The sequence below is a fragment of the Atractosteus spatula genome, chromosome 9 (genome assembly GCF_055471065.1).
Source record: "Atractosteus spatula isolate fAtrSpa1 chromosome 9, fAtrSpa1.hap1, whole genome shotgun sequence".
Classification (NCBI taxonomy): domain Eukaryota; kingdom Metazoa; phylum Chordata; class Actinopteri; order Semionotiformes; family Lepisosteidae; genus Atractosteus; species Atractosteus spatula.
The window spans coordinates 22,368,836-22,392,928 of record NC_142714.1 but is presented as its reverse complement, the minus strand read 5'-3'; the positions used below and the strand labels follow the sequence as shown (position 1 = coordinate 22,392,928).

At 41.8% G+C, this 24,093-nt stretch overlaps 1 protein-coding gene across 2 annotated transcripts in view; it reads left to right on the top strand.

The window, feature by feature from the left end:
* sptb (spectrin, beta, erythrocytic) overlaps positions 1-23,589 on the top strand; it is a 59,177-nt gene extending 35,588 nt beyond the window's left edge. For both annotated transcript variants that reach the window (XM_088924413.1, XM_088924412.1), the window contains exons 16-36: positions 202-958; positions 1,223-1,425; positions 2,825-2,915; positions 3,026-3,172; positions 4,028-4,291; positions 5,309-5,533; positions 6,756-6,845; positions 7,812-8,090; positions 8,570-8,700; positions 8,945-9,149; positions 9,712-10,086; positions 10,909-11,153; positions 12,115-12,253; positions 13,232-13,316; positions 13,934-14,130; positions 15,066-15,151; positions 15,849-15,912; positions 18,257-18,492; positions 19,689-19,862; positions 20,593-20,635; positions 21,701-23,589. In XM_088924413.1, coding sequence (XP_088780539.1) covers positions 202-958; positions 1,223-1,425; positions 2,825-2,915; positions 3,026-3,172; positions 4,028-4,291; positions 5,309-5,533; positions 6,756-6,845; positions 7,812-8,090; positions 8,570-8,700; positions 8,945-9,149; positions 9,712-10,086; positions 10,909-11,153; positions 12,115-12,253; positions 13,232-13,316; positions 13,934-14,130; positions 15,066-15,151; positions 15,849-15,912; positions 18,257-18,492; positions 19,689-19,862; positions 20,593-20,635; positions 21,701-21,883 — 4,219 coding nt within the window. In that variant the 3' untranslated portion in view covers positions 21,884-23,589. The remainder of the gene's footprint in view (positions 1-201; positions 959-1,222; positions 1,426-2,824; positions 2,916-3,025; positions 3,173-4,027; positions 4,292-5,308; positions 5,534-6,755; positions 6,846-7,811; positions 8,091-8,569; positions 8,701-8,944; positions 9,150-9,711; positions 10,087-10,908; positions 11,154-12,114; positions 12,254-13,231; positions 13,317-13,933; positions 14,131-15,065; positions 15,152-15,848; positions 15,913-18,256; positions 18,493-19,688; positions 19,863-20,592; positions 20,636-21,700) is intronic.
* Positions 23,590-24,093: the final 504 nt, after the last annotated feature.

Sequence of the window (24,093 nt, the reverse complement as noted above, 5' to 3'; positions counted from 1 at the left end):
TAAATGTATATAGCATAAATTGTTTTTTCACTTATTCTTTCTCTAATAGTGACTGTCAATGTGAATTATGTCGATCCCCCATTAATAGATGATTCTAAAAATGATACATTCCAGTTGACAGTATTAGGGGCTTTAGGGCAGAAAACTGAAGCTCAGCTGAATGAGCGACAGACTGATGCAGCTTTGTCACTGTGACTGCAGGTGGGCTGCCTTTAAGAAGATGGTGGAGGAGAAGAAGAGGAACGTGGACTTTGCTCTCAGTCTGCACAATTACGGGCTGGAGTGCGACGAGACTCAGACCTGGATCCAGGAGAAGACACGGGTGATTGAATCCACCCAGTACCTGGGTAATGACCTCGCTGCAGTCATGACCATCCAGAGGAAGCTCTACGGCATGGAGAGGGACCTGGCGGCAATCCAAGACAAGCTGAATTTCCTCAAGGGGGAGGCACAGCGGCTGGCGGACGAGCACCCGGAGAACGCCAAGGACATCCTGGGCCGGGAGAGGGAGCTGGACAGGGCCTGGGAGGAGCTGCGGCAGACCCTGAAGGACCGGGGGGAGTCCCTGGGTGAGGTCAGCAAGCTGCAGACCTTCCTCCAAGATCTGGATGACTTCCAGGCCTGGCTTTTCAAGACGCAGAAGGGTATCGCATCCGAAGAGATGCCCAACTCCCTCCCGGAGGCCGAGCAGCTTCTCAGCCTCCACGACGCCATCAGAGATGACATGGACCAGCACGAGGAGGACTATCACCGGGTGAAGGACACGGGTGCTGCGGTGACCGAAGGGGAGACTGACCCTCAGTACCAGCAGCTGGAACAGAGGCTGAAGGGGCTGGACACTGGCTGGGACGAGCTGCGCAGGATGTGGGCCAGTAGGAAGAACTTCTTGGGCCAGGGGCTGGACTTCCAGCAGTTCCTCAGAGACGCCAAGCAAGCAGAGTCCATTCTGAACAGCCAGGTACTGTCCATTGTCACTCCTGTCTTCCTGTTTTGGATGGCTTTTGCAGTAGCTTTCTTAAATTCTTAAAATTAGAGAAAACGTTCATGTGTGGTATAAGAAGTTGAATTCCTAATGCAAAAGAGCTAAAATGGTCAGTATCCAAGAACCTGGATCTTTAAGGTTTTGTAAACCTATATCTTTAGTACAAATGAATAAATCTCAGTTACATCTTCCTAAACCCGCTCTCTTCTTTGAAGCTCCAACCCATTTTCATTGTTTCAGGAATACACTCTTGCGCACTCTGAGCGACCAGACACTCTGGATGGTGCTGAGACAGCTTTGCGAAAGCATGAAGATTTCATGAACACCATGGCTGCCAATGAAGAAAAGATTGCCGATGCCGTTGACAGTGGGCAAAGACTGGTAGACAGTGGAAACATTTACTCAGAGAGGGTTAAGGATAAGATGCAGTCAATTAAAGACAGGTATACTATCGTCCTAGTATTATGCCAGCTTCCAGAGAAGAACTTAAATTGACTACACAGAAACAGGAATTTCACTCAAAATAATGTGTTGCATGTTCTATTGCTCTTCCATTTCAGTTGTTTCTAATTTAGACCTTTGTCTTTTAATTCTGGTAAAATCCAAAATGAGCCAAAATGAAGTGTTGTATTAGCTATCCATCACATTTGCTAATAATATCTAATTGATTCATTGTCAAGTGTGTCTCCTCATTAAGAGTTAATTAATCCTTTATTGAAACAATATGTACATTGATTTAAAACAAATTCTCATTTACGATGATTACCTGGACATACTGTGAATAGAGCATGTAGTACACCCTTTGAGTGTAGTACAACAACATTTTTCCCACTCAAGATTCGAACTTGAAGTCCTTCAGTCTGGAGTCCAGAGCTTTTGACTACTACTGCATGCTGCCCTACTACTTAAACATTCGTCTCCACACCTACTGTCTACACCTGTCTACACTTCGCTGATGTCAGTTACTGGATTTGCATAACAAGGAATATGTTTTGCTATAGAACAAAACTGTTTGACATTCACTCTGGTAAAATTTATTTAAAATTACTCATATAGCAAGAACCTGTTCTGTGCTCGCTCATCAGTATAATGCCAAAATAGAGAGCTGAGAGAATTTATTCACTCGTTCATTTCCTAACTGCTTCTTCTAATACAGAATGCCAGTCCATCACAGGGTACACACGGACACAAACACAGATATGCACACACTCACACCTGTGTCAAGTTTTCAGGAAGCTACTTAAACCCACCAGTATGTTTTTGGACTGTGGGGGAAAAATCCAAGGCACCTGGAGAAAACCCACACAAACACATGTGGAGTCTGTATGTTCTTATACTATCCAATGCTAACCATTGCGCCACCATGCTGCGTTTATATTTTCTTAAGTTATCTAATAAAACAAGAGTAACTAAATTATTTCATTTTGAAGGCTTTGAAGCAGCATTCCATTACTGAATGAATATTTAGATGTAAGAATAATACTGTTTTCCGTCTGTCATCAGATTGTAAAGTGCTGTTTGTCTAGACATTGTCTCTTGTTCTATAATCTAATTTGACATCGAGCTAGAAAGGTTCTACTGTTTCCAGTAAGTTGAACTGGTTTAAGCCTTGCTGCAGCACTATACAAATCCCCCATTAAAATGGGTATTGATCTTAAAATGCACTGAGTGGCTCAGCTAAGAGCAGTTAAATGTATTTATACTAGGTGCTCCATGTGTTAAGTATCTGTATTATAGTCTACATTATAAGTCTCAATGGAATTGTGTTCATACTATTCATTGGAACATGAGCAAACAGGATATGAGTATAATAAATTTATGTGCTCATCTGTGTTTCTCTAGGTACAAGACTAATCAAAGAAAAGCCAAGGAGGTGTCTGCTAAACTTAAAGACAACCGAGACCTTCAGCATTTCCTGCAGAACACCCAGGATGTAAGTGTGGTCAGATCTGGCTATTTCTGCGAGTTCGAGCTGGGAGGCTGCCATTTTGTGACATTATAACCGCTGGAGCTGTGCTGTTACGTCTTTCCTCTTTCCCCCAGCTCACGCTGTGGATCAATGAGAAGATGCTGACGGCTCAGGACACCTCTTACGATGAGGCCCGAAATCTGCACAGCAAGTGGCAGAAGCACCAGGCTTTCATGGCAGAGCTGGCTTCCAACAAGGGCTGGCTGAACAAGATCGACCAGGTGAGGACAGTGGGACTGCTGGCGGCCAAATCATTTCAAACACCCTCAAGATGCGAAGAACCAACTCAAGAAATGATTGAGATCTTTGGATCGATAAGCTGCTAACATCCAAATGGGACAGGCTTCCTCTCATTTGTTATCTGCTCTTATTTTAACTTAATGTTCCAGAATTTCATTTTCTCCTTTTTTATCCCGTGGTGTTTGCTTGGAGTAAGTTTAAGATCACTTTCTATGCAGTACCCTTTCTATGCAGTAACTATTCCCACCCTCTTTTTACCAGATTCATGTTTCTGCATAAATTGTAAAGTTTATCTTCAGTACTCTAAATCAGTGCAAGTTGATGAAACACAAATACAGTGAAGAAAAGCAGATCCCATGTTTCTGGTAGTGCTACATATGCAATGCTTACAAACCGCTCAGAAACCTTTTTTTTAGTCAAGAACATGAAAATGTGTGTGTTGATCCTAGACAGAGATTCGGACTAGTAGTGTAGGATAAGCTGCTCTTTAAGCAGAAGCTGTTTTTTTTGCTTGGGTGTTGCATTTTCTGCTGTGCAGTTTTAGTAAATGTTTCCAGATTATTGTTCTAACCAGTGATTGAACAATTCTGACTGTGAGAATATATCAGTGTTCCCTCTGAAATTTGGGGTTAAAAATCCTGTTTTACTTCTCCCAAGACATATAAATTAAATCCTTTGCCATAGTAGCAATGCACTAAAAGTCATAATTATGATGTCAGTAAGAGCTTGCTTGGGTTGGAAAAAAAAGGCATGTTTTCCTGCGGACGTGATTTGGACGATTCTGATTAGTGGGCAAACTCACGCATCCCTCTTTCGTGTTGGCGGTGTGTGCTCAGGAAGGAGAGGAGCTGATGCACGCCAAGCCGGAATTTCAGCCCATTGTCACAGAGCGCCTGGAGAAACTGCACCGGCTGTGGGACGAGCTGGAGACCACCACCCAGGACAAGGCAAAGACCCTCTTCGACGCCAACCGCTCCGAGCTCTTCGACCAGAGCTACACTGACCTTGCCAAATGGCTGCGGGAGACCACTCTGCAGCTGCAAGCGGATGGAGACATCAAGGACCTCACGAGTGCCAATATCCTGCTTAAGAAGCAGCAGGTTGGCTCAGTTTATTACACTACACAACCTAAGTCTTCAAGTGTTCTTGACTATGAACAAATCCATTAAAATGGGATTGGGGAAAAAACGGAAGAAAAAGTTTGGATTTCTGCAATAAAAATAATCACAGAATGTTGTCATTTCATAGTTTAAAGAAGCAACTAAGTGTAATGAGATATGATACAGATGTTCTACAAAACAGCACTGCATTATTTTATGCAGGTTTCCCCATGAACTCAAATGTCTATGGGGAAATTATGCAGTTATCTATCCTGTTGTATCAAATTGAAATGAAAGTGTTAAAGTTGTAACTGCCTCAGGTTTAAGCCACTTGTATGAACATGTCACTGTAAATGATCACACTTATCAGAGCAGCTCTTGAGAGTGAAATCCACTTTATATTATTAGCTTATAAGCCTGTAAAAAGATCAATGCTGTCTGTAGAAGCGTCTCTGGACCGATATGATGCTCATTAGCATCTCCTGCTGGGAACTCCACTAAATCCAAAGCAGAGAATGCTTGAAGACCCATCCAACACCCCCCTCCTGTTCTGGTACTGTACATAAGCACTTGACCTATGTGTCTGTGTAAAACTGAAGTATATTGTACATAAAACATTGCCATTGAGCTGTAGAACAAAGTCATGTGGAAACAAATTTTAGCATTAACCAATTAGAGGTTTATCGTACTTACAGAGTCCTGCTTACTGTATCTTCAACATATCCACCTCCCCCTCCCCCTCAGATATCTAATAGAAGAATGGTTGTCCCAAAGTACTTGATACAATGCTTCACATTCATTTAAACCTTGTCCATGTGTGTCTGCTTCAGGCCCTGCATGACACTCAGAGCCAAGCTACCACTTGCTCTCTTTAATTTTAGTTGTTGTTACAGTGGTACTGCCATTGACCAAGAACAACTATGGCTAAGGACCATAATTTGCGTCACAGCTTTCCTTTCAATTTGCTGTTCTGTTGCTGGTCCATGTGGCTGAACTGTCTCATCTGTCCCTCACCAGGTGATGGAGAACCAGGTGCAAGAGCGCCAGAAAGAGCTGGAGGAGTTGCAGGCCCAGGTTCAGGTTCATGCCCCGCTGGGGAAGGAGAAGCCAGAGATGGAGACTAAGCACAAGACCCTGGAGCAGAAGTTTCAGCAGCTCCTCACCCCCCTCCAGGAGCGAAAGGAGAAGCTGCTGGCGGCCAAGGCTGTGCATCAGTTCTACCGTGACTTAGCTGACGAAATTGTGAGTAAGCTTCATTCCTTCTTGACTGAGACAGACGTGTGTTCACCTGGCAGTGTGCTTTACAGGACTGAGACAGTTCATGTTACTGTCCTGATTGGTGTGATTGATTCGTGTCAGTAAGCCATGTTGTTACATTATACAAGATAACTTCAGGAAAATTCATTAGATGTACCTGCTGTGCTGTATATTGAGACTTAGAAACTTCAGTTATGCAAGGTTTTAGACACTGGCCAGCGGACGTCTGATATCCGTATAAAGAACATTTGTCAGGCCCGGTAGGAAGAGGATTCCAGTGACTTAAAACATTCAAGAGCTATGAATACTCTTGTGTATGTCTTACATTCTTGTGAGTTTTCATTAGCCAACTGTGAATAGCGTTCGTCTAAAAAGGCAGGGCTTACTAACTGGCTTTTGAGTGGGTTTGCATATTGTTCACTTTGCAGCAGTGACTCCCGGGATCATTCAAACATGTGAGCTTACAGTAATGTCATGGAGTGCCAAGTCCCTTGTAAGGCACTGCAGAGCTTACAGTGACCAATGATGTGCCGCTGACAGGTTCTCTCCATGTGGCAACTGCAGGGAGCTGAAATGGCAAACGGGGTTAGCAATTCCAGATTGGGTGTGTGTAAAGTTGGAAAATAACTGGCAATTCCAAAAGTATTTTTCTATAACTAAGTAACTCCCATCTGAATTAAAATAAAGTACAGTAGGGTCTAACACAATGTCAAATTAGTTGGTAAACCTTTTTTTAAGGCAATGACTTCACATTTTTGGTAATTAATTCACTGGTGAAGCAGTTTCTCATTTTTCTCACTCTTCCCAATGATCAGTTGTGTGGTGGTGCTGCTGATGCAGAATGGCTGTTGTGTGTCGTTCTGGTGGATCGGTTCTATATAGATCCATATATATGTCTTATATTTCCTTTTGAAGAAATCTATAAATGCAAGAATCTATTGTGAATGTTCCTAAACTAATACAGAAAGTTCATAGATTAACACAAAAAATTATTTAGTTTAGGATGTGTACAGTGTGGCTCTGTTGCGCTTCCCTGAAAGACATCAAGTTGAAGCGTGGAAATAATTAACTTGTTCGATGGCATATTGAAGGTTGTCTTTAACTAAGCTTACTTTAGAGGAAATTCAAAGTAGGTTTTGAATTTAAGCTGCATTTTCTGTGACTCTCTGCTCTTTCCTGTGTTGACATGACGTCTTCATCTTTGTAGCTTTGGGTGGAAGAACGACTGCCCCTGGCCATGGCTACCAACCATGGCAAGAACCTGCAGGCTGTCCAGCTGTTGACGAAGAAGAACCAGGTGTGTTCACAGCAGCTGTCTGCATGCAGGAACACAACCTCAGGTTTAATATGTAAAGATAAAAGGCCTAGATGTGTTTCAGGGGTTGTGGTACAAAAATCTAAAACAGTGTTGGAGTGAAATACTCTGGGCCATAAAGCCAGCATATTCACTTGTGATTTATAAACTGAATTTAGGAGAACTTTTAAAAACTTTTTTTAAGACACAGTAACAGCTGCTCACAGATACACAAGCGTAAACAGCATAATAAATGCACAAGTTACAGCTTTTAGCTCTTTCAGAAAGTCCGTCTGGAAGCTTCTGGGAACAAATTGAGTGCCTGTAAATTTTTCTACTGTTGACTCTCTTTTTAGGATATACAATTCTTTCCAAAACATTCTACTTGAAGGCATTTCCTGATTCAAGATGAATTGGTGCTTTTGAACTGAAGATCAATCTCTATGAGTAGGATAGTAAGAGACTGAAGTTCAGAGCCCTAAATTGAAGTGCTTTACTTTGGAGATCTAGATTTAGAATAATCATTTTTAGGTATTGTTTTTATTAGTATGTATGCTTCCAATTACATAGGTCAAAACAGTGTTTTCTTGAACTTGAACTTTATTGCCATATGTAACAGGTACATGTACTGGTACAGAGGAATTCTTACTTAATTCTCACGATTTTTATAAAAAATGTAAAAACGTATTTCTAAATGGATTGATTAATGGATGTTTTTCTGTATTTTTAAATGGATTTTCATTTTAATGTATAGCATTTCTAACATAATATTTCTAATATGCTTATTCCCATGTTGTACAGGAACTTATTTGTAAACTGTTAGACTGTAAAATAAGCAGCCTTTGCACAATGACAGCACCTTTTTGTTAAACACCTAAAACAATAACGGAGCAGGTTACTTGAGAGTGATTGGGCTCTCCATCTGGAGCAATAAGTCAAATGGGAGCTGACTTCAATCTGTCGTACCAGACCCTGCAGAGGGAGATTGAGGGGCACCAACCACGAGTGGATGAGGTCCTGGAGAGGGGAGACAGGATAGCCACCGCTGAGAACCCTGAATCAGAGAAGATAAGGCAACAGATGAAGGAGCTTCAGGAAATCTGGGTGAAGCTGCAGGAGGAGACAGCTAAAAGACAGGGGCGCCTGCGGGGGGCTCAAGAAGCCCAGCAGTACTACAATGATGCAGCGGAGGCTGAGGCCTGGATTGGCGAGCAGGAGCTGTACATGATTGCTGATGAAACAGCTAAGGTAACAGTGAGGAAGCTGTATTCACCTCTTGTTTGTGTTAGAACATCCATATCAGTGTATGGACTGTGCACAGTGAACAGTGTGAGTATATGGACTGTGCAAAGTGAACAGTGAGTGTATGGACAGCAGTGTGAGTGTATGGACTGTGGACAGTGAACATGGAGTGTATGGGTGGCAGTGTGAGTGTATGGTCTGTGCACAGTGAACAGTGTGAGTATGGACTGCGGTGTGATTGTATGGACTATGCACAGTCAACAGTGAGTGTATGGGTGGCAGTGTGAGTGTATGGTCTGTGCACAGTGTATAGTGAGTGTATGGGTGGCAGTGTGAGTGTATGAACTGCGCACAGTGAACAGTGTGCAGAGGGGGCTGAAGTGTGAGTATGTGGACTATGCACTGTCAACAGTGTGAGAATATAGACCATGCATTATAAGTAATGCTGTGGTACTGTATGTTAACTGTGAGCATTGTGTCTACAGAATGAACAGAGTGCAGTGGTGATGCTGAAGAGACACCTGATCCAGCAGCAGGCTGTGGAGAACTATGCCAATTCTGTCAAGAACCTGGCTGACAGGGCCCAAAAAATGTTGGCTGAAGGCTACCCTGAGGGGTATGCTCCTTCGCCGTGAAATGTCACATAACTATGTAGAGTATATTTGCACTATAAGTTTCACTATTTAGTCTTGTTCTTATTATGTTTCTTAATTTACTTTCAGAATTCTTTAGTGGTCTTTACTAGGGAAACTCTGTTCGCTTTTATTATGACCAAATAGACCTCACAGTGCTCTATCACACTAGACTAGGTGAAAACGCTGAGTGTCCCTAGCTGATAAGGGTCTGTTTGTCTCTACCAGAGAGCAGGTCATCAGATGTCAAGGGCAAGTGGATAAGCAGTACACCAGTCTGAAAGAGCTGGCAGAGGAGCGCAGGAAGAAGCTGGATCACACCTACCACCTATTCCAGCTGAGCCGTGAGGTGGAAGACCTGGAGCAGTGGATCGCTGAGCGTGACCTGATGGCATCCTCGCAGGAGATGGGGCAGGACATCGACCACGTCACTGTGAGACTCCCATTTCTCACTGTATTCTCCTATCAAAATACCCCTTTACTTTTCGTTACCTTGTCTTAAAATTCCATTCAATCAGGCTCCTGCCCTCTGGCTAAAGTAACCATTTTCAAATGGACAGAAATTCCTTTTAATCTAGAGAAGGTGCATTCAAGATACCCCCCTCCACTCCCCAGCCTGAACCCTAAACACTGAACATCCATCCATTTTCTAATCCATTTTATTCAGTTCAGGGTCGCAGGGGAGCTGGAGCCTATCCCAGCAAGCAACACCTTGGGCAGGACACCAGTCCATCACACACTCTCACACCAGGGCCAGCTTTTACTGAGCTCAATTAACCTACCATTGTGTCTTTGGACTGTGGGAAACCGGAGCACCCAGAGGAAACCCACACAAACATGGGGAGAACACACAAGCTGCACACAGATAGTACTCCAGGGATTGAACCCAGTTCCCCAGCTCTGCGAGGCAGGAATGCAAAACCGCCATGTGGCCCAACTCTAAGCAGTAGATTCTGAAAAACCGAATGTTGACAGAATGCATTTCCCCCCGGCAGCTGCTCAGGGAGAAGTTCCGGGAGTTTGCACGGGAAACGGGCACCATCGGGCAGGAGCGCGTGGACAACGTGAACCTGCTGATCGACGAGCTGATCGACTCCGGGCACAGCGAGGCAGCCACCATGGCGGAGTGGAAGGACAACGTGAACGAGAGCTGGGGGGACCTGCTGGAACTGATCGACACCCGCACCCAGCTGCTCAACTCCTCCTACGACCTGCACAAGTACTTCTACGACGGCAAGGAGCTGGTGGCCCTCATCCAGGAGAAGCACACCCAGCTCCCCATGGACCTGGGGGGGGACGTCAGCACCGCTGAGTCCTTCCACCGCATGCACGCCGCCTTCGAGAGAGACATCCACTCCCTGGGGAAACAGGTACGACCTCCCTGCTGAGACTGCAGAGCCACCCTTTACTAGGATAAGCTCAGACATTCTCCTCTCTGCCCATTTCTGCTCATTTTCTCACTTTATTGGTTGAACATCCTCTGGAATATCACCAACTTTATTCCCTTTAAACATTTAAAAATCACCTCTCCCGTCAGCCAATGTCCTTTTCCTGATTATCTAAGATAACCCATTTTGTCACTGCTTTCTGAAACATGGTATAGGTAAATAGAGACCTGCTCTGTAAATTCAGTTAGTCTGTCTTTTGCCTTTTGGGTTATTGTCACTCTGAAGTATTTACACTATTTGCAGTCAGGAGAATTGCGCTTTTTCTTACTGCAGGAGTGCAAGTAATATAAACCTAGCAACTTTACTGTTATTGAGCTCTCTTGAACTTCAGTAGTCATTGAATATAGTACACAATGTAAATTAATGAAGCCTCATTTACTCCTAATTATTTGTATAGTATGGGGGTCCTGCACACAAACATACATACTGTATACAAAGAAAACGGTGACAAAAGCTGACAACTAGGTTTGAACATAAGACAAACAAGAGACCTTTTAGCCCATTGGGCCTTTTGATAGTAGTTAATTGACCTGAGGACGCCATCCAGATGTTTGTTGAACTTGGACTTCAACAGCATAGCTGGGAAGCTTGTTCCACAATCCCACAAGCCTTTGGGTAAGAAAGGTACCAATTGTGTGAAATATGGTGCAGAAGGGCCTGCTGGAATAACATTTGGGAAGGAAGAGACTGCTGGCTGAGTTCAGGCACATTGTGTCTCATCCCCACTCCCACCCCATTCCCCAGGTCAAGCAGTTCCAGGAGACGGCCGCTCGCCTGCATGCGCAGTACGCTGGGGACCAGGCCGCCGCCATCCAGGCCACTGAGCACGAGGTGGTGGAGGTGTGGAAGGCTCTGCTGGATGCCTGCGACGGGCGGCGCGCTCAGCTGGTGAACACCGCCGACAAGTTCCGCTTTTTCAGCTTGGTGCGTGACCTCATGGCCTGGATGGAGAGCATCATCCAGCAGATAGAAACACAGGAGAAGCCCAGGTAGGCCTCACCCAGAGTGCACTGAAAAGCAAGAGAGGAGGCGCCCAGGCGGGTGTTTAATAATTCCAAATTGAATAAGGAGAAGGATCCTCCTCCTGTTCATTACACAGGCTCTGTATGCATCTCCTATGCAAAATGAACTGCAAATTCCAAACCCACTTAAGAGCAGCTTTCCAGTAGGTTGACAGTAGAAGACTTTTGCGCACACATGCACCTCAACGCACCTTGTATGAAATTTGGAATCTGCAGCCTGATTCTAATTTTGATTTGACCCCGGCCGTGAATTACTGCTACACTTTAGTAAGGTTTAATCACCTCCATCTGGGTTCTGTGCATCAGTAATGATACATATAAGGCTGTTTAGACAACAACAGGTCAATAACAATCTACTTAAGACAAGCTGAGGACAGATCAGAGATGACTTTTGCTAACTTTTTTGGCAACTGTGCAACTATTGCAAAGTCTTTCTGAAACCCAAAACTGAGTACAGAAGGTTTTGAAAACAATTATAAGAATATCTACTCTTAGAGATGAATTATTCTAAAAAATTAAGGAAGACCTCAGCTGAATACTGGGTTTGGGATATATCAGATGAGCGATTTCACCAAAAGAAGTTTGGAAACATCACATTGTTAATTTCTAAACTGCATAGAATCTGCCTGTTCCAGAACAATTAATTTCCTGTCTTTTCCACACAATGTACACATTAATTATTGTAATCATGAATACTCACTCTTTCCATTTCCATTTAGAGCATGTATATGACAACAGACTTCATTCTGATCTGTTGGTGATAGTTTCCCATTCAAGCAAAAGGATTATTTAGATGGTGATGGACAAAGAGAAGATTATGAATTATGTTCATAAATCATAAGGTGGACATTGGGTGCTTAATAGGATTAATATGTATCAATTAGTTTTTAAAATTTGACTCAAATTATACTTTTCTCTGTTTTGGCAGGGATGTATCATCTGTTGAGCTCCTTATGAAGTATCACCAGGGCATCAAGTCAGAGATCGAAACTAGGAACCCCAAATTCACAGCGTGTATTGAGCTGGGGAAAGCGCTCTTGGCACGCAGACACCAGGAATCTAAAGAGGTAAATGTCCAAGAGTTTTAAGGAGAAATAACAGTATGTATGAGAGCATGTTTGCCTAGTTTCCTCTCTGTGTTACAATCGGGCAAAACATCTGTCCAGGTCTGAATTATACATTTTATTTCATTTTTGTCTTGCAAATAATGCTGGACAGACTGGGTATGACTTAGTTTATTGGGCAGCTCTTCTGGAATGACTTGAATAATAAAGGCCAGTCACGTGAAGTCTCCGATATTTCAGATAAATATTCAAGAGTGGTGCAGTGAGGGTACTGGTGAGGCCAAACATCTGTTTCCTCAAGCATATGTGTTGATAATGCTAGGGCTTTAACTTTAAAATGCTGTCGTCTCTTCAAAGGCTTTTCAGTTGTGGAAATATTGTTTTTCCATGTATTGTTATGAGGAAAAGCAAAAAATAATGCAAATCTGAAATCTGTCTTATCGGACGGACTACATCACTGCCTGTCTGTCCAAGCTGATTTACAAAGGTTTACATTCAAACAATGTACTCATATATCTAATCTTACATGATGCAATATTAGTGCAGTAATAGTGGAGAACAGAAGATTACATTATATCCTGCACTTTGTGAAGGAATTAAATTAAGTGAAAACAAATACAATGAACATTGGGAATGCAGCATGTGGTGTAAGTCAGCTGCAGACCTTGATTATCTGTAACTCTGAGGAAATGTAAATGTACAGTAGAGTAACTGTCTGAAGTTCCTGCCAGTCAGGAGTATAGTGAAGAGGATGATGTCCTAGTTAACAGTTTATGAAGTGCGCAATGTGGCAGTACCAAGTTGAGTGCTGTTTAAGCAGTAGATGGAGAGCTTTTTTCCCCTGTCATTCTAAGATACTCTTAAAAAAAGTGTACAGCAGGATAGTATGACTCTGTGTTGTAGATTGATCCACTCTACCTTCGAGAGATGGAAAAAATGCTAAATCAGCACAAAACGTGCCTTCTGTCTGTCTTTCAACAGATTAAAGAAAAGCTGATCCAGCTGACCGAGAAGAATAGGGAGATGATGGGAAAGTGGGATGACAGATGGGACTGGCTTCGTCTCTGTAAGTGCCGAATACCACATAAAAAAACAGAACAGACAAGGCCTTGTATCAAGGCCAATCCACAGTCTTGTCTGTTTAAAACGAAAAAAGGTTTGGTTCTTTTAGGATGTCAGCATAGGATGTTCTTTTATTCCTAGGGATGTGTCTGGTCGGTCTTTTTTGGACAGATTCCAGAACAGAAATATCATTTTGTAACAAGGTGAATAAAGATGTGCTAAATATCCCCAATGAGTTCTCACTAGTGTAATACTGTATATACAATTTACCACTGTTTGTCCTTAGATTGATGTCAACATAAACATATTAGTATATTTTTTGAAGATCACTAATTACATCTTAAATCTGTAGTTTACTTTCTACAGTTCACAAGTATACGCAGGAAAGACATTCTTATACCCGAGTATGTCAGGTGCAGTGTACTTGTTACAAGTACAACTATGCGTTACTATCTCTATCTGAAGATTTTTAAGACAAAGAGAAATGGCTGGATGACATCCTCATATCAATTAGCTACTATCAAACAGGAAAAATGAGCTGAATGGCCATCTCTCATATGTAACCCTTCTGGTGTCCCTATGTTCATCTCCACTGCCTGCCCTGCGCTGTCTCCCTGGCAGTGCTGGAGGTGTGCCAGTTTGCAAGAGACGCCTCCGTGGCTGAGGCCTGGCTCATTGCTCAGGAGCCCTACATGGCCAGTCGGGACCTTGGACAGACAGTGGATGAGGTGGAGAAACTGCTCAAGAGACATGAGGCCTTTGAAAAGTCAACAGCCACCTGGGAGGAGAGGTTTGCTGCTCTGGAGCGGCTGACAACGGTATGATCGTATTCAAGCTGGGCTTGTCTAGGAGTCCTCCCTGGATATTTATGTTATATAGTATGGTTTGATATTTCTGTTATGTAGTATGGATTGATATTTATGTTATATAGTATGGATCAGCTATACAATAGTAATATATTAGCTACTGTATATAATCCTCCTGTTTCTCCGGGTGGCTCTTTGATGGACTGTAGGGAGAACATGATTCAAAGCTCAGTCTGTTCAAGGAGTTTTTACTTCTACTGACACGCTTTTGCTCACTTCATGGAGTAGAGTCACAGATACCATTGCAATGTATTGTGATTGCTGAGAGCCACCTGGAGCCATCTATTGGAACACAGCAGGAAGACTGTCGTAAGCTGCCCTGTTGGTGCATGGCAATGAGAGATCACACATCCGACAACCACAATCTCCATACTGCTAAAAATGTGCCCCATCTCATTTTTATCTCCAAACGATGAACAGTGGGTTCCAAGGCCAAACATTTGCACGTAACCACAAGGTCCAATGGGCATTTCTGTTGTATTTTGCATCCCGAAAGATTCACCCAGGATTGTACCCATGAGTTGTTGGAATGTAGTTGTCAGAGAACAGGGGGGCTGCAGGGAGACATCATGTAGTAAATGATAACTAGCTTTCCTTTTACCCTTATATGGTTGTTACGTAGCAGGACAGTCAGCACGAAAGAAGAAGAAGAAATAATGTGGCCTTTTCTATCAGCGGATGCCTTTAAATGTAGAATTTCTTGAAATTGACATACTTCTAACAATTTTAAGCTTTGCTGTGCCTTTACTTGGATGACAAAAGGCTAAAAAACTATTGAAATGAACAAACCTACTGTATGTACAGTATATTTCGCATATGGCTAAAATCTAAGAATCACACTAGTGTTTAAATCTCCTTCAATACTCGGAATATTTTTCTCTCTCCAGTTGGAATTACTTGAAATTCGGAAAAAGCAAGAGCAAATACGTCAAATGAGACAGGAGGAGGAAAAGCAGATTAAAGAGGAGATGAGGTAAGCATCTTTCTCTTAGGACAGTGTTAGCCCTGACAGAATTGATTACATTCATTTACATTCAAATAAACTGAATGAGTCCCATCCATCTTAAGATGATGCAGGAGAAGCAAAAAGATAAGTGATCTGGGCTTATTATTTTATGCTTTCTGAACTATTGAATCATAATTCAGTAGTTCATTAGTTAAATCATACGATGGGAAGAGAAGAATAGTATTGCCCCATTGGTCAGGACTGGTCACCTGTTGCTAAAACATCATCCTTGACCCTCTTGGTCACAATTCCAAAGACTTAAATATCACCCATTATAAGACTGTAGGTACCCCCTCTCCCCATATTCATACGTTTCATCTCTGCAGCCAGCACAAAGCGATTATTTTGGCAAAACACCAAAATAATTGGCAAAATCCAGTTCTAGCTATTAAAATCATTTAAAAATGCAGTGCTCTCTCTTTTTAATTATTGAGACAAGCTGTTGGAAAATAGAAATGGTGCTGCCCATTGGGTACTATCTTAATTACAGAGTCAGTTATATTATGTCACATATTATGCATGTGCTTGTGTCTGTTTCAGTGTATGCTTGTTTTGTCATAACACCAAGGAAGTGCCAAGGATCCGTGTCTTAGTAAAATCTTATGGAGAGGAACATGACTCTCCTTGTAATGTTGCTCACTCCTCTGTGCTTGACTTTTACCAGGAGAAGAGAGATGGGCGATACTGCGGACACCTTACAGCTCTACACCCCAGAGGAACAGTCTTTGGTCAGTAATTCATTTTCAGTTAAATTTCTTATTTTTCACCTGAGAGGCTTGAGAGTTTCTTTTTTTTTTACTTTGGAAGAAAGATGAGCCCTGCTGCATACAGTATAAAAAGCGCTGCTCCTACCAAACTGAGGGCGTCTTAAAGCAGTGAGGTGAACCCATGGCAGAGCAAGCAGGCAGGCAGGCAGCCAGATGTTGGTAATAACTGAAATCCAAGCCAAGGTCAGGAAACAAACTGAGTTCATAGCCAGCAGGGGAGTCAAAATACACAGGGAAATCCAGGAGCGTAGCCAGGACACAAACACAGATCAAAAGCCAGAAAAACAATCAAGTTGAGCGCAGAGAATATCCAAAGTAAAGCACAGAGGGAAATTGGGAATGCTGGGAGTGCAGCAAACACTCTCTAAGACAGAACAATGATGACTGGAAAATCAGGTCTTCACTATCCTGTGGAAGCAAGGTAAGGACTGATTTTAGTAACAGTTAGTTGGGACTGATTTCCATCACTTTGCGTTGTCGTGGTAATAGATTGATTGACCAGTGCAGCCGCAGGAATGTCGGTTGCCATGGTGTGCCTGGGTGCTTCTGCTGGTAGTACGGTGTGTCTAGAGTGTGACACATAGATTCTAGATGGTGCCACTAGGTAACCGTGCCCAGCAAAGCCCATGATCTGTTGGCTTTGGAATGCTTGTCTTGTTACTGGCATCTTCAGGGATTCACAATACTACTGTTGTAGGTTCACTGATAGAGAAGAATGTCTCAGAAAAGCTGTACCTTTGATTTTCTTGGGTCAATGGAGGGGAGCGACAGTGGCCTGGGTGCATTTATTAATTTTATCAGCCGTGCCTTGAAGTTTGACCTGTTCAAATCTCAGAAGCTCAGCAAGGCTGGGCTAGGGTCAGTACTTGAATTGAAAAACATGGAAGGATGTTGATATGCAATCAGATTAGACACTCTGGCATATGACTGGTGGTGCTATGCTGTAGAAGGTGCCATCTTTTTCAGATAAGATTTTCAACCAAGTTCCTTTCCAGACTGTGGATGTGGAATATTTCGCAAATCCTGTTGCTGAGATTCCCAGAGTGCTGACACATGGCCGATTGCCCCCAAGTGTCAGAATCCAGCAACATGATGACAATCGAGAGTTCCCAGATGCTTGCACGCTTTTGGTGCTGTGGGATAGGGCACGTACCTCCAAATCGCCAGTCAGCACTGAACCTCCTGTGTAGGGCTGTAAATAGACAAGTGACTTGAAGATGAGCGAGCAGGGTGAAGGAGTGGGCCTGCACTTCCTATCTCCCCTGTGTGCGGCAGTAGGATTCATAGCCATGAGCTGAGACGTGAATAACACAAGCAGTCTTCATGAAACCCAATGTTCACTTAATGGCTTTGTAAAAGTTTTTATTGAGTGTGTATTTTTTTAAAGATTTTTCCCATTCAAAATGTAGCTGGCCTTTGCACATCCATTTGCAGATCATAAACAATGCTGTGGGAAGCCTAGGGCTGTTTGACAGAGTAATTATAGGTTCTTACTATCTTTATGGCATAGCTCTCCTTCATATTTTATGAATTCCCAGGGTGCTGCATCATATTTTAGAAGGACTGGAGAGTTCAGGCTTCTCATTAATATTAAATCTCTGAGATGAAGCCTGAAGTAGTCCTGGCAGAGCACAGTCTTGAAACTGCTGGATCAGCTCTGGCATGTTTTTTTTTTACTCTCCTGCTGCTTCTAGTAAATCTTTCAGCTGCACTGATTCAGGTGTCCAGAATATTTCTGAATCCAGCCAGCATAAGTCACAATTTATAATTTAAGCCGTATTCAAATGTTACAGCTGAAATACAGTTTTACTCTGTATTGCGGTAATAGGACACGGTTTTTGCAGAATATCTTAAATACCTGTTTGAAAAAAATTAAGGGAATCTAAACTGACTAAAAGGACTTTGAAGTGAAGCAGACCTGGGTGTGCAATCATACAGCATTGCTGTATATTGATGTATTGAAATGGTTTATAAAAGAAAAGAAAACCTAGAGTGCGCTACCCTGAGATCTGGATCCCTGGAAGGGATTAAAAAGAGTCCAAAAAGAAAAATAATGGCATTAATTGTATTATTATATTAGAGACACAATATTAAAAGACATGCTGCTCCTAATTGGCTATTAATAGTTAATTGCCTGTATTTTTTCCTACAAAGTTTGACTTTGACCTAATAATACACATTTGTGAGTGTATACATTTAACTGAACCATTCACCATAGTAAATAAAGATCCACAGTCCAGTATTGTGAGCTCTCCAAAACTCTTTTGAGAGCTTCCTCTAACAGTGGCCTACCGGTTTTCTACAGACGGGGTCTGCAGCAGAGCAGAGGCCCGCTCCGCTGGATGAGACTGGAGCCCCAGACAGACCGGAGACGAGCTCAGGAAAGAGACCGTCACTGCCTGGCCCGCTGCCGCACCCTGTGGAGAGCGAGAGAGCCGCCACACTGCCCTCGGAGACTCAGTCTGTGCAGCCTGCGCTGCTGGAGGGGACGCTAGTGCGCAAACACAGCCTGGAAGGGCCTGGCAAGAGAGCCTCCAACAGGTAGGAGCCTCAGCCGGACGCCAGCAGACACCATACTGCAAACTCAATTTTGTGGGCCGGATTAGCCATTTATATCAGTGTAAAGCCAAACTGCGGTGTGATACTCCTTGGCCTCAGTCTGTGGCCTGTCACATATTGTTGCCTGGTGAGTCTGCCTAGTGTCTAGCCATGGACAAAGGGTTCAGCACAACTAAAGAAGAGAGGAGACTGAGAAGGAAAAGGCAAAATCGAACATGAACACCAAGAGAAAATTACTTTTCTTGAGATTATTTAAGAATTTTTATCCTTGACTTTCAATTGGTGGTGTTGTTTTTGAATTAGGTTGCTGGTAAGATTAGTGCTTCATGCAGTAAGAGGAACTGAAGTGTTCATGAATAGTTTAAAGTCTGAACAGTGAAACTGCTACAACTGTATCTTAATTGCTAGTGTATACAAAAGGACATCTCACAGGCCACGTTTGCCAGTGAGTACAGTGTGCTGAGCACCAGTAAATGTCCTGCAGTCTCTCTGACTCACTAAACTAACAATTTTCACAAAGTGTTTGCAAAGGAACAGTTATGCTCTTATATGGGATGCTCTGTTTTCTCTGCCTTAAATTTGTATAGTAGATTTACTCCGCAGCTTTTCTCAGTAAACCTAATTTCAACAATTCATTAAGTTAGCTCTTTTTTTTTTAAGTTCAGTAATAGGATGACAAATGGAAAAATCCTTTACCCACTGTGGAAAGTGTTCATCACTTAATGACACATGTCAGAGGGGTTTTAAGGCATTAATTCCGTGTAATCTTCTCAGCAGAGACTATTTTCTCTTGGGCTGTAGTTTGATTATTTTGTTCAGTTTTAGTCTAAGAAAGAACAATTGCTTATCTAGAAAGAGTCTGAAGATGGGCAGAGGCAGTTGCAAAGGTATTGCAGGCATTCAGAATTCTCAAGAGCAATGAAAATGCCTACCCATGGGAATTTCAGGGCTTTGTAATGAGTCAGGGACCTGGGGTTCACAAATGGACTATGAATCGGTCTGAAAATAGGGTGCATCTGTTTATTGGGAGTCCTGGAGGTCTGGAACAAAGCACCCATCCATGCTATTGAAACAGTCAAACGGCTGAATGTAGGATTAATAAGATACAATTGGGATCTTTTTCTTTATGTTCTCATGTAAAGGTACCTAAAGTGAATTAAGCATATTATTTCCTTTAGGTCATGGAACAGTCTGTACTGTGTGCTGAAACCTGGTGAACTGTCTTGCTATAAAGATGCAAAGAGCTTCTATCTGGGAGTTACATACCATGGAGAAGATCCTCTGTCTCTCAGCGATGCAGTCTGTGAAATTCTAACCAATTACAAAAAGAAAAAACACGTGTTCAAATTGAGGTAGGAATTCTTATTTTCTAGAGTTTTTATTTGGTTCATTTAAGTTTCAAAGTTTCAAATTATTCAATGTTTGCTTCCCTGCAAGGGTAACATTTTGAAATCAGCCTTTTGTTAAAAATGACTTATTCTTGAATTGCATATACAGTATTTGTCAAAAGCCACTGTGATTTATATGAATTAAATTTCTAGATTAATACCTCCTTCTAATGAGATTGTGTTCCAGTGAATCAGACCACAGTTCTTCTCTGTACCACACTAGAACACCTTATAATAGGAGTGATCAGCCCCAGCCTTCAGTTCAGTCATCCAAATTTAAACAAAAAGTTTAAAAACAAAAACATGAGGAGGCAACCCCACGCAGCCTGCCAAAACTTTCACCTGCTTCTTTGCACGAAATGAAATGGTGTTTTGTTATACTAACTAGTTTAAAAAGCCCATTTGAAATGAAAATGCTAACACCTAGTAGCTCTCCAGGACCAATGCTTGCTGTTTCTGACTTCATAAGACCAGTTATTTTCCTAAAGTCACCAAAACCCACATGTTTATGTCTTAACAAGCTGATGATTCAAGGGTGTCCTCCAGAGTTGAGGTTTACCACTCCTGCTCTGTAGTATTTGTTGCCATGGAAGAAAGGATATACTTTCTTGTTTTTTGTGGTTTGTTTCTTAGTGGGAGAATAATATTGAACTGTGTGCAGAGGTAAACCTGTTGTGCCTGTTCTTTCACACAGGCTTGGGGATGGCAGTGAGTACCTCTTCCAGTGCAAAGATGAGGTGAGTCTTTGAGAAACTATGTAAACTCGTGTACCTAGCTGATGAATACTGCTTGTATGGGCAGGATTTTTGCAAATTAAGAGAGCATGCTGAATATTTTACATACAATAGTCATTCTACTTAGAACCCAAAGGATGTTCGGAATGAATGTATATAATAATTTGCATCCTCTGTCATTGTGCTTCTGGTTGTAGATCATCCAAGGACTTTCCTCTTGAGGTGTTGTTGTACATAGTATTGTATACTTTTGTATTGTGATGCTGCTTCATTATATTGAAGAGAATGAATTAACCAGTGGTCAATTAACCATGGAAAAATAAAAACTGAACTGAACTACATACAAGCCAGTATTTTTAAATAGCAAGCTTCAGATTTGTCAGGTTTGTTGTCTCAAATCAATTATCATCTGTTTAAGTGCTCTTTAGTTGGGTATTTATATGTAAGCAGATGACAAAACCTGCCTTAAACCTACCGTAAGCCAGTTCCATTTGCCAGTTAAAAACACTAAATTCCTGCTTTAATAATGTTAGATAGAAAGTACACATCTCACATCAGAACCACTGAGTGTTTTGCCTCCAGTCCCTCAAGCAGGAGACAAAGATGACTGATCCAGGAAACACAGATCATTAATCCCAGTCCAGCACCTGTTTAACCTGCATTTCAGCTCTGCAGTTACCAGTTTCACCTAGCAGATCATTATGGCTATTTTATTTTTGCTGGTGGTTAAACAAGGTGTTCAAACCAGTATGCTTTTTAACAGAATGGAGAAGGAGTATACAATTTTTGTAGTCAATATAGATTAAAAAAGTCATCCTAGGCATGGTGACCGAAGAATATTTTTTACTAAGTTAGTACAAGGTGAAGACTCAGTGATGGCTCATTACCTTTTAAAGGGAGGTAGGCTTTAAAACATTGAAGACGAATTCAGGAACAAGCTTGAAAATGTTCTGGTTATAAAGACACAGAAGGCCTTTTTACCAATGCATCCATTATGACTGTAAGAACTAAACTGCAATTTGACTGAACAGAGTTGAGCTAATTGACTGTCTTGCCTGTGTGTTGCAGGACGAGCTGCAGAACTGGACCCAGGCACTAGAGAGCGCTGCAGCCCCTCAGGGAGAGTCCCAGAGCAGCTCCGGGACACGTGCTCGCAGCCTGCCGCCCCTCTCCTCCAGCACCGCGGGCGACACTGGCAGTGCCAAGAAAGACAAGGAAAAGAGGTTTAGTCTGTTCACCAAGAAGAAATAACACTGCTCACACCTGGGTCACCCGCCCCACTCGGACAGTGAATATTGAAAACCATGGTGCACTGCCTTTTGTTTTTAAATTACCAATGATTTATTAGAATTATACCTGTAAGGTGATTGAGAATGGAGCCCACACTTTGTCCTCTGTATTCAAACCTACAATGCTAGATTAACTTGACAACACTGGTTTTGAGTTTGAAGGGTCAAGAAATGTTTTCACAGCCAAACAACCAAAGATCATTTTAAGGATTTTTCCTTTTTTCTTAAGAGTCGCATGCTGAAGCAAGATGTTATTACCTACAATATATGACTTGCAATGTTTTGCCTTACTCACCTAGAAAGAAATGATTGTAAAATGTAATGCTGTATTGTCAGTGTCGAAAGTAAAACCTGGGGCAGGCTTTGGTAGATTTGTAAAATCAGTTTCTACAAGATATTAAGTGGGATTTTCTGGAATAATTCATGTCAACATACAGCCCATCTGAAAGTGAAGCAGCGCTGTACAGCGCTGTCTAGAATAGGGACTTCAATAAGCGGTAGTGTACAATTCTACCGCCCTTTACTTTCAGATACCACTACAACCTAAACATATTTTTCCATTCTCTAGCAAACAAAGAGAAACAATCGGATTTACAGGAAGATTCTGGAAGGGTAGCACTCTGATAATTCTAAGATTGTCCCACATATCAAGGTTATTTCAAATTCAACTTCAATTTAAACAAATGTAAAATGCACACCAGAAGGCAGTTCTTTAGTAACAGCTGTGGTTTAAAAGACATTTTAAAGACTTCTTTAATGCAACTAAGTCTACAAAGAAAAAAAAACTTTTGTGAGTTTTCAGCTTAAACCAAAATGGCTCGAAAAGAACAGAAGAGCAAGGCAATCGTTCATTTAATGATCAAGGGGACAACTGTGTTAACTGGTGCTAGAGGCGATACGAGAGAAGTTAACACCTCTTGTTTTTATTTCAAATTTTGGATTTGAGCTGTGGAGGAAAACCTGAAGATGCTGAAGTTAACATTGTAAAAAAATAATTATTGGAAAAATGTTGCTGTTCTGTCACTGGCTTTACCACAAGAATTCCAGGCTAAAGGCACACACAAAGAATTGTATGCAGTTCAACTAATCCACTCCAGTATTTTTCTTTATTTTATAAAAATATTTGTATTCTTCTGTATACTACAGGTACAGTATAGTTGTTCTGTAGGGAAAAGAGCACCAAAGCCAATGCAAAGACTGTAGTAGTGAGGGGGAACCACTACTGAGCTTTTGAACCACAAAATACAGGGAATTCTATTTGGAATATGCATTGATATTAAGACTTCTTATATTTATTATCTATTTACTGAATCTGTTCTTTACCAAATGATTGAAATAGCCATTTTTGTTTAGTTCTCTTTAAGGGGCATTAGAATTGTTTGCCTTAACAATGGCTGATCAACAATGCCTTGCATTGTTTCCTTTCTGTCTATGAAGTGTACACTATTTCTGTCAGTTGTTTCTTGCTGTTTGCATTGTTTTCTCCACTTAAAGCTATAAATACTCACAATGCCCATTTTCCTATGCTTTCTTCCTTTTCTTTTTTTTAAAGCATTCATTTTACATATTTTCAAAATGTTTGAAAATATAGTATTTATCCTCAGGAGACTTTCTGAGAAGTTAAATACAACTGAGAATGAATAAAACAATTTGAAGAACAGCAACTTACCCAAGATGTTTCAGCATTCTTTGTGAAAGTTGGGATGATTTGGTTATGTAATATCATTTACCCTTGAAGCAGAAAAACACAACGTCCTCGACCTTGTGTGACTAAACAGGACATGTCACTGATCAGTAGTTATTGGTGGTTACTCACTAAGCACTAAGTATAATATGCTTTCTGTGCTAGAGTGACACAGAAACACTTATGGAAATCCAGTGATTTGCCTGCAGTTAAACTTACATACTACACCCCCACCCTGCAATAGTGAACTCTGAGGTTTTGCAAATCATTTGACCAGTGTGCATTAATTGACTTATCCTTAGTAATCATCCCATTCACTCAATGTAAGAAAAATCCTATTATTTCCTGTGTTTCTGGGAGCCCTTCTCTAAAGTTCTGTGAAGATACTAAGCAGGACAAGTTACAGACTGCACCTGCAACTGCCTGCCAACAGGCCTGTCTGCTGATTGTGTTAATTGATTCAGGCTGTGCCTGAGCAGAGGGCTGGG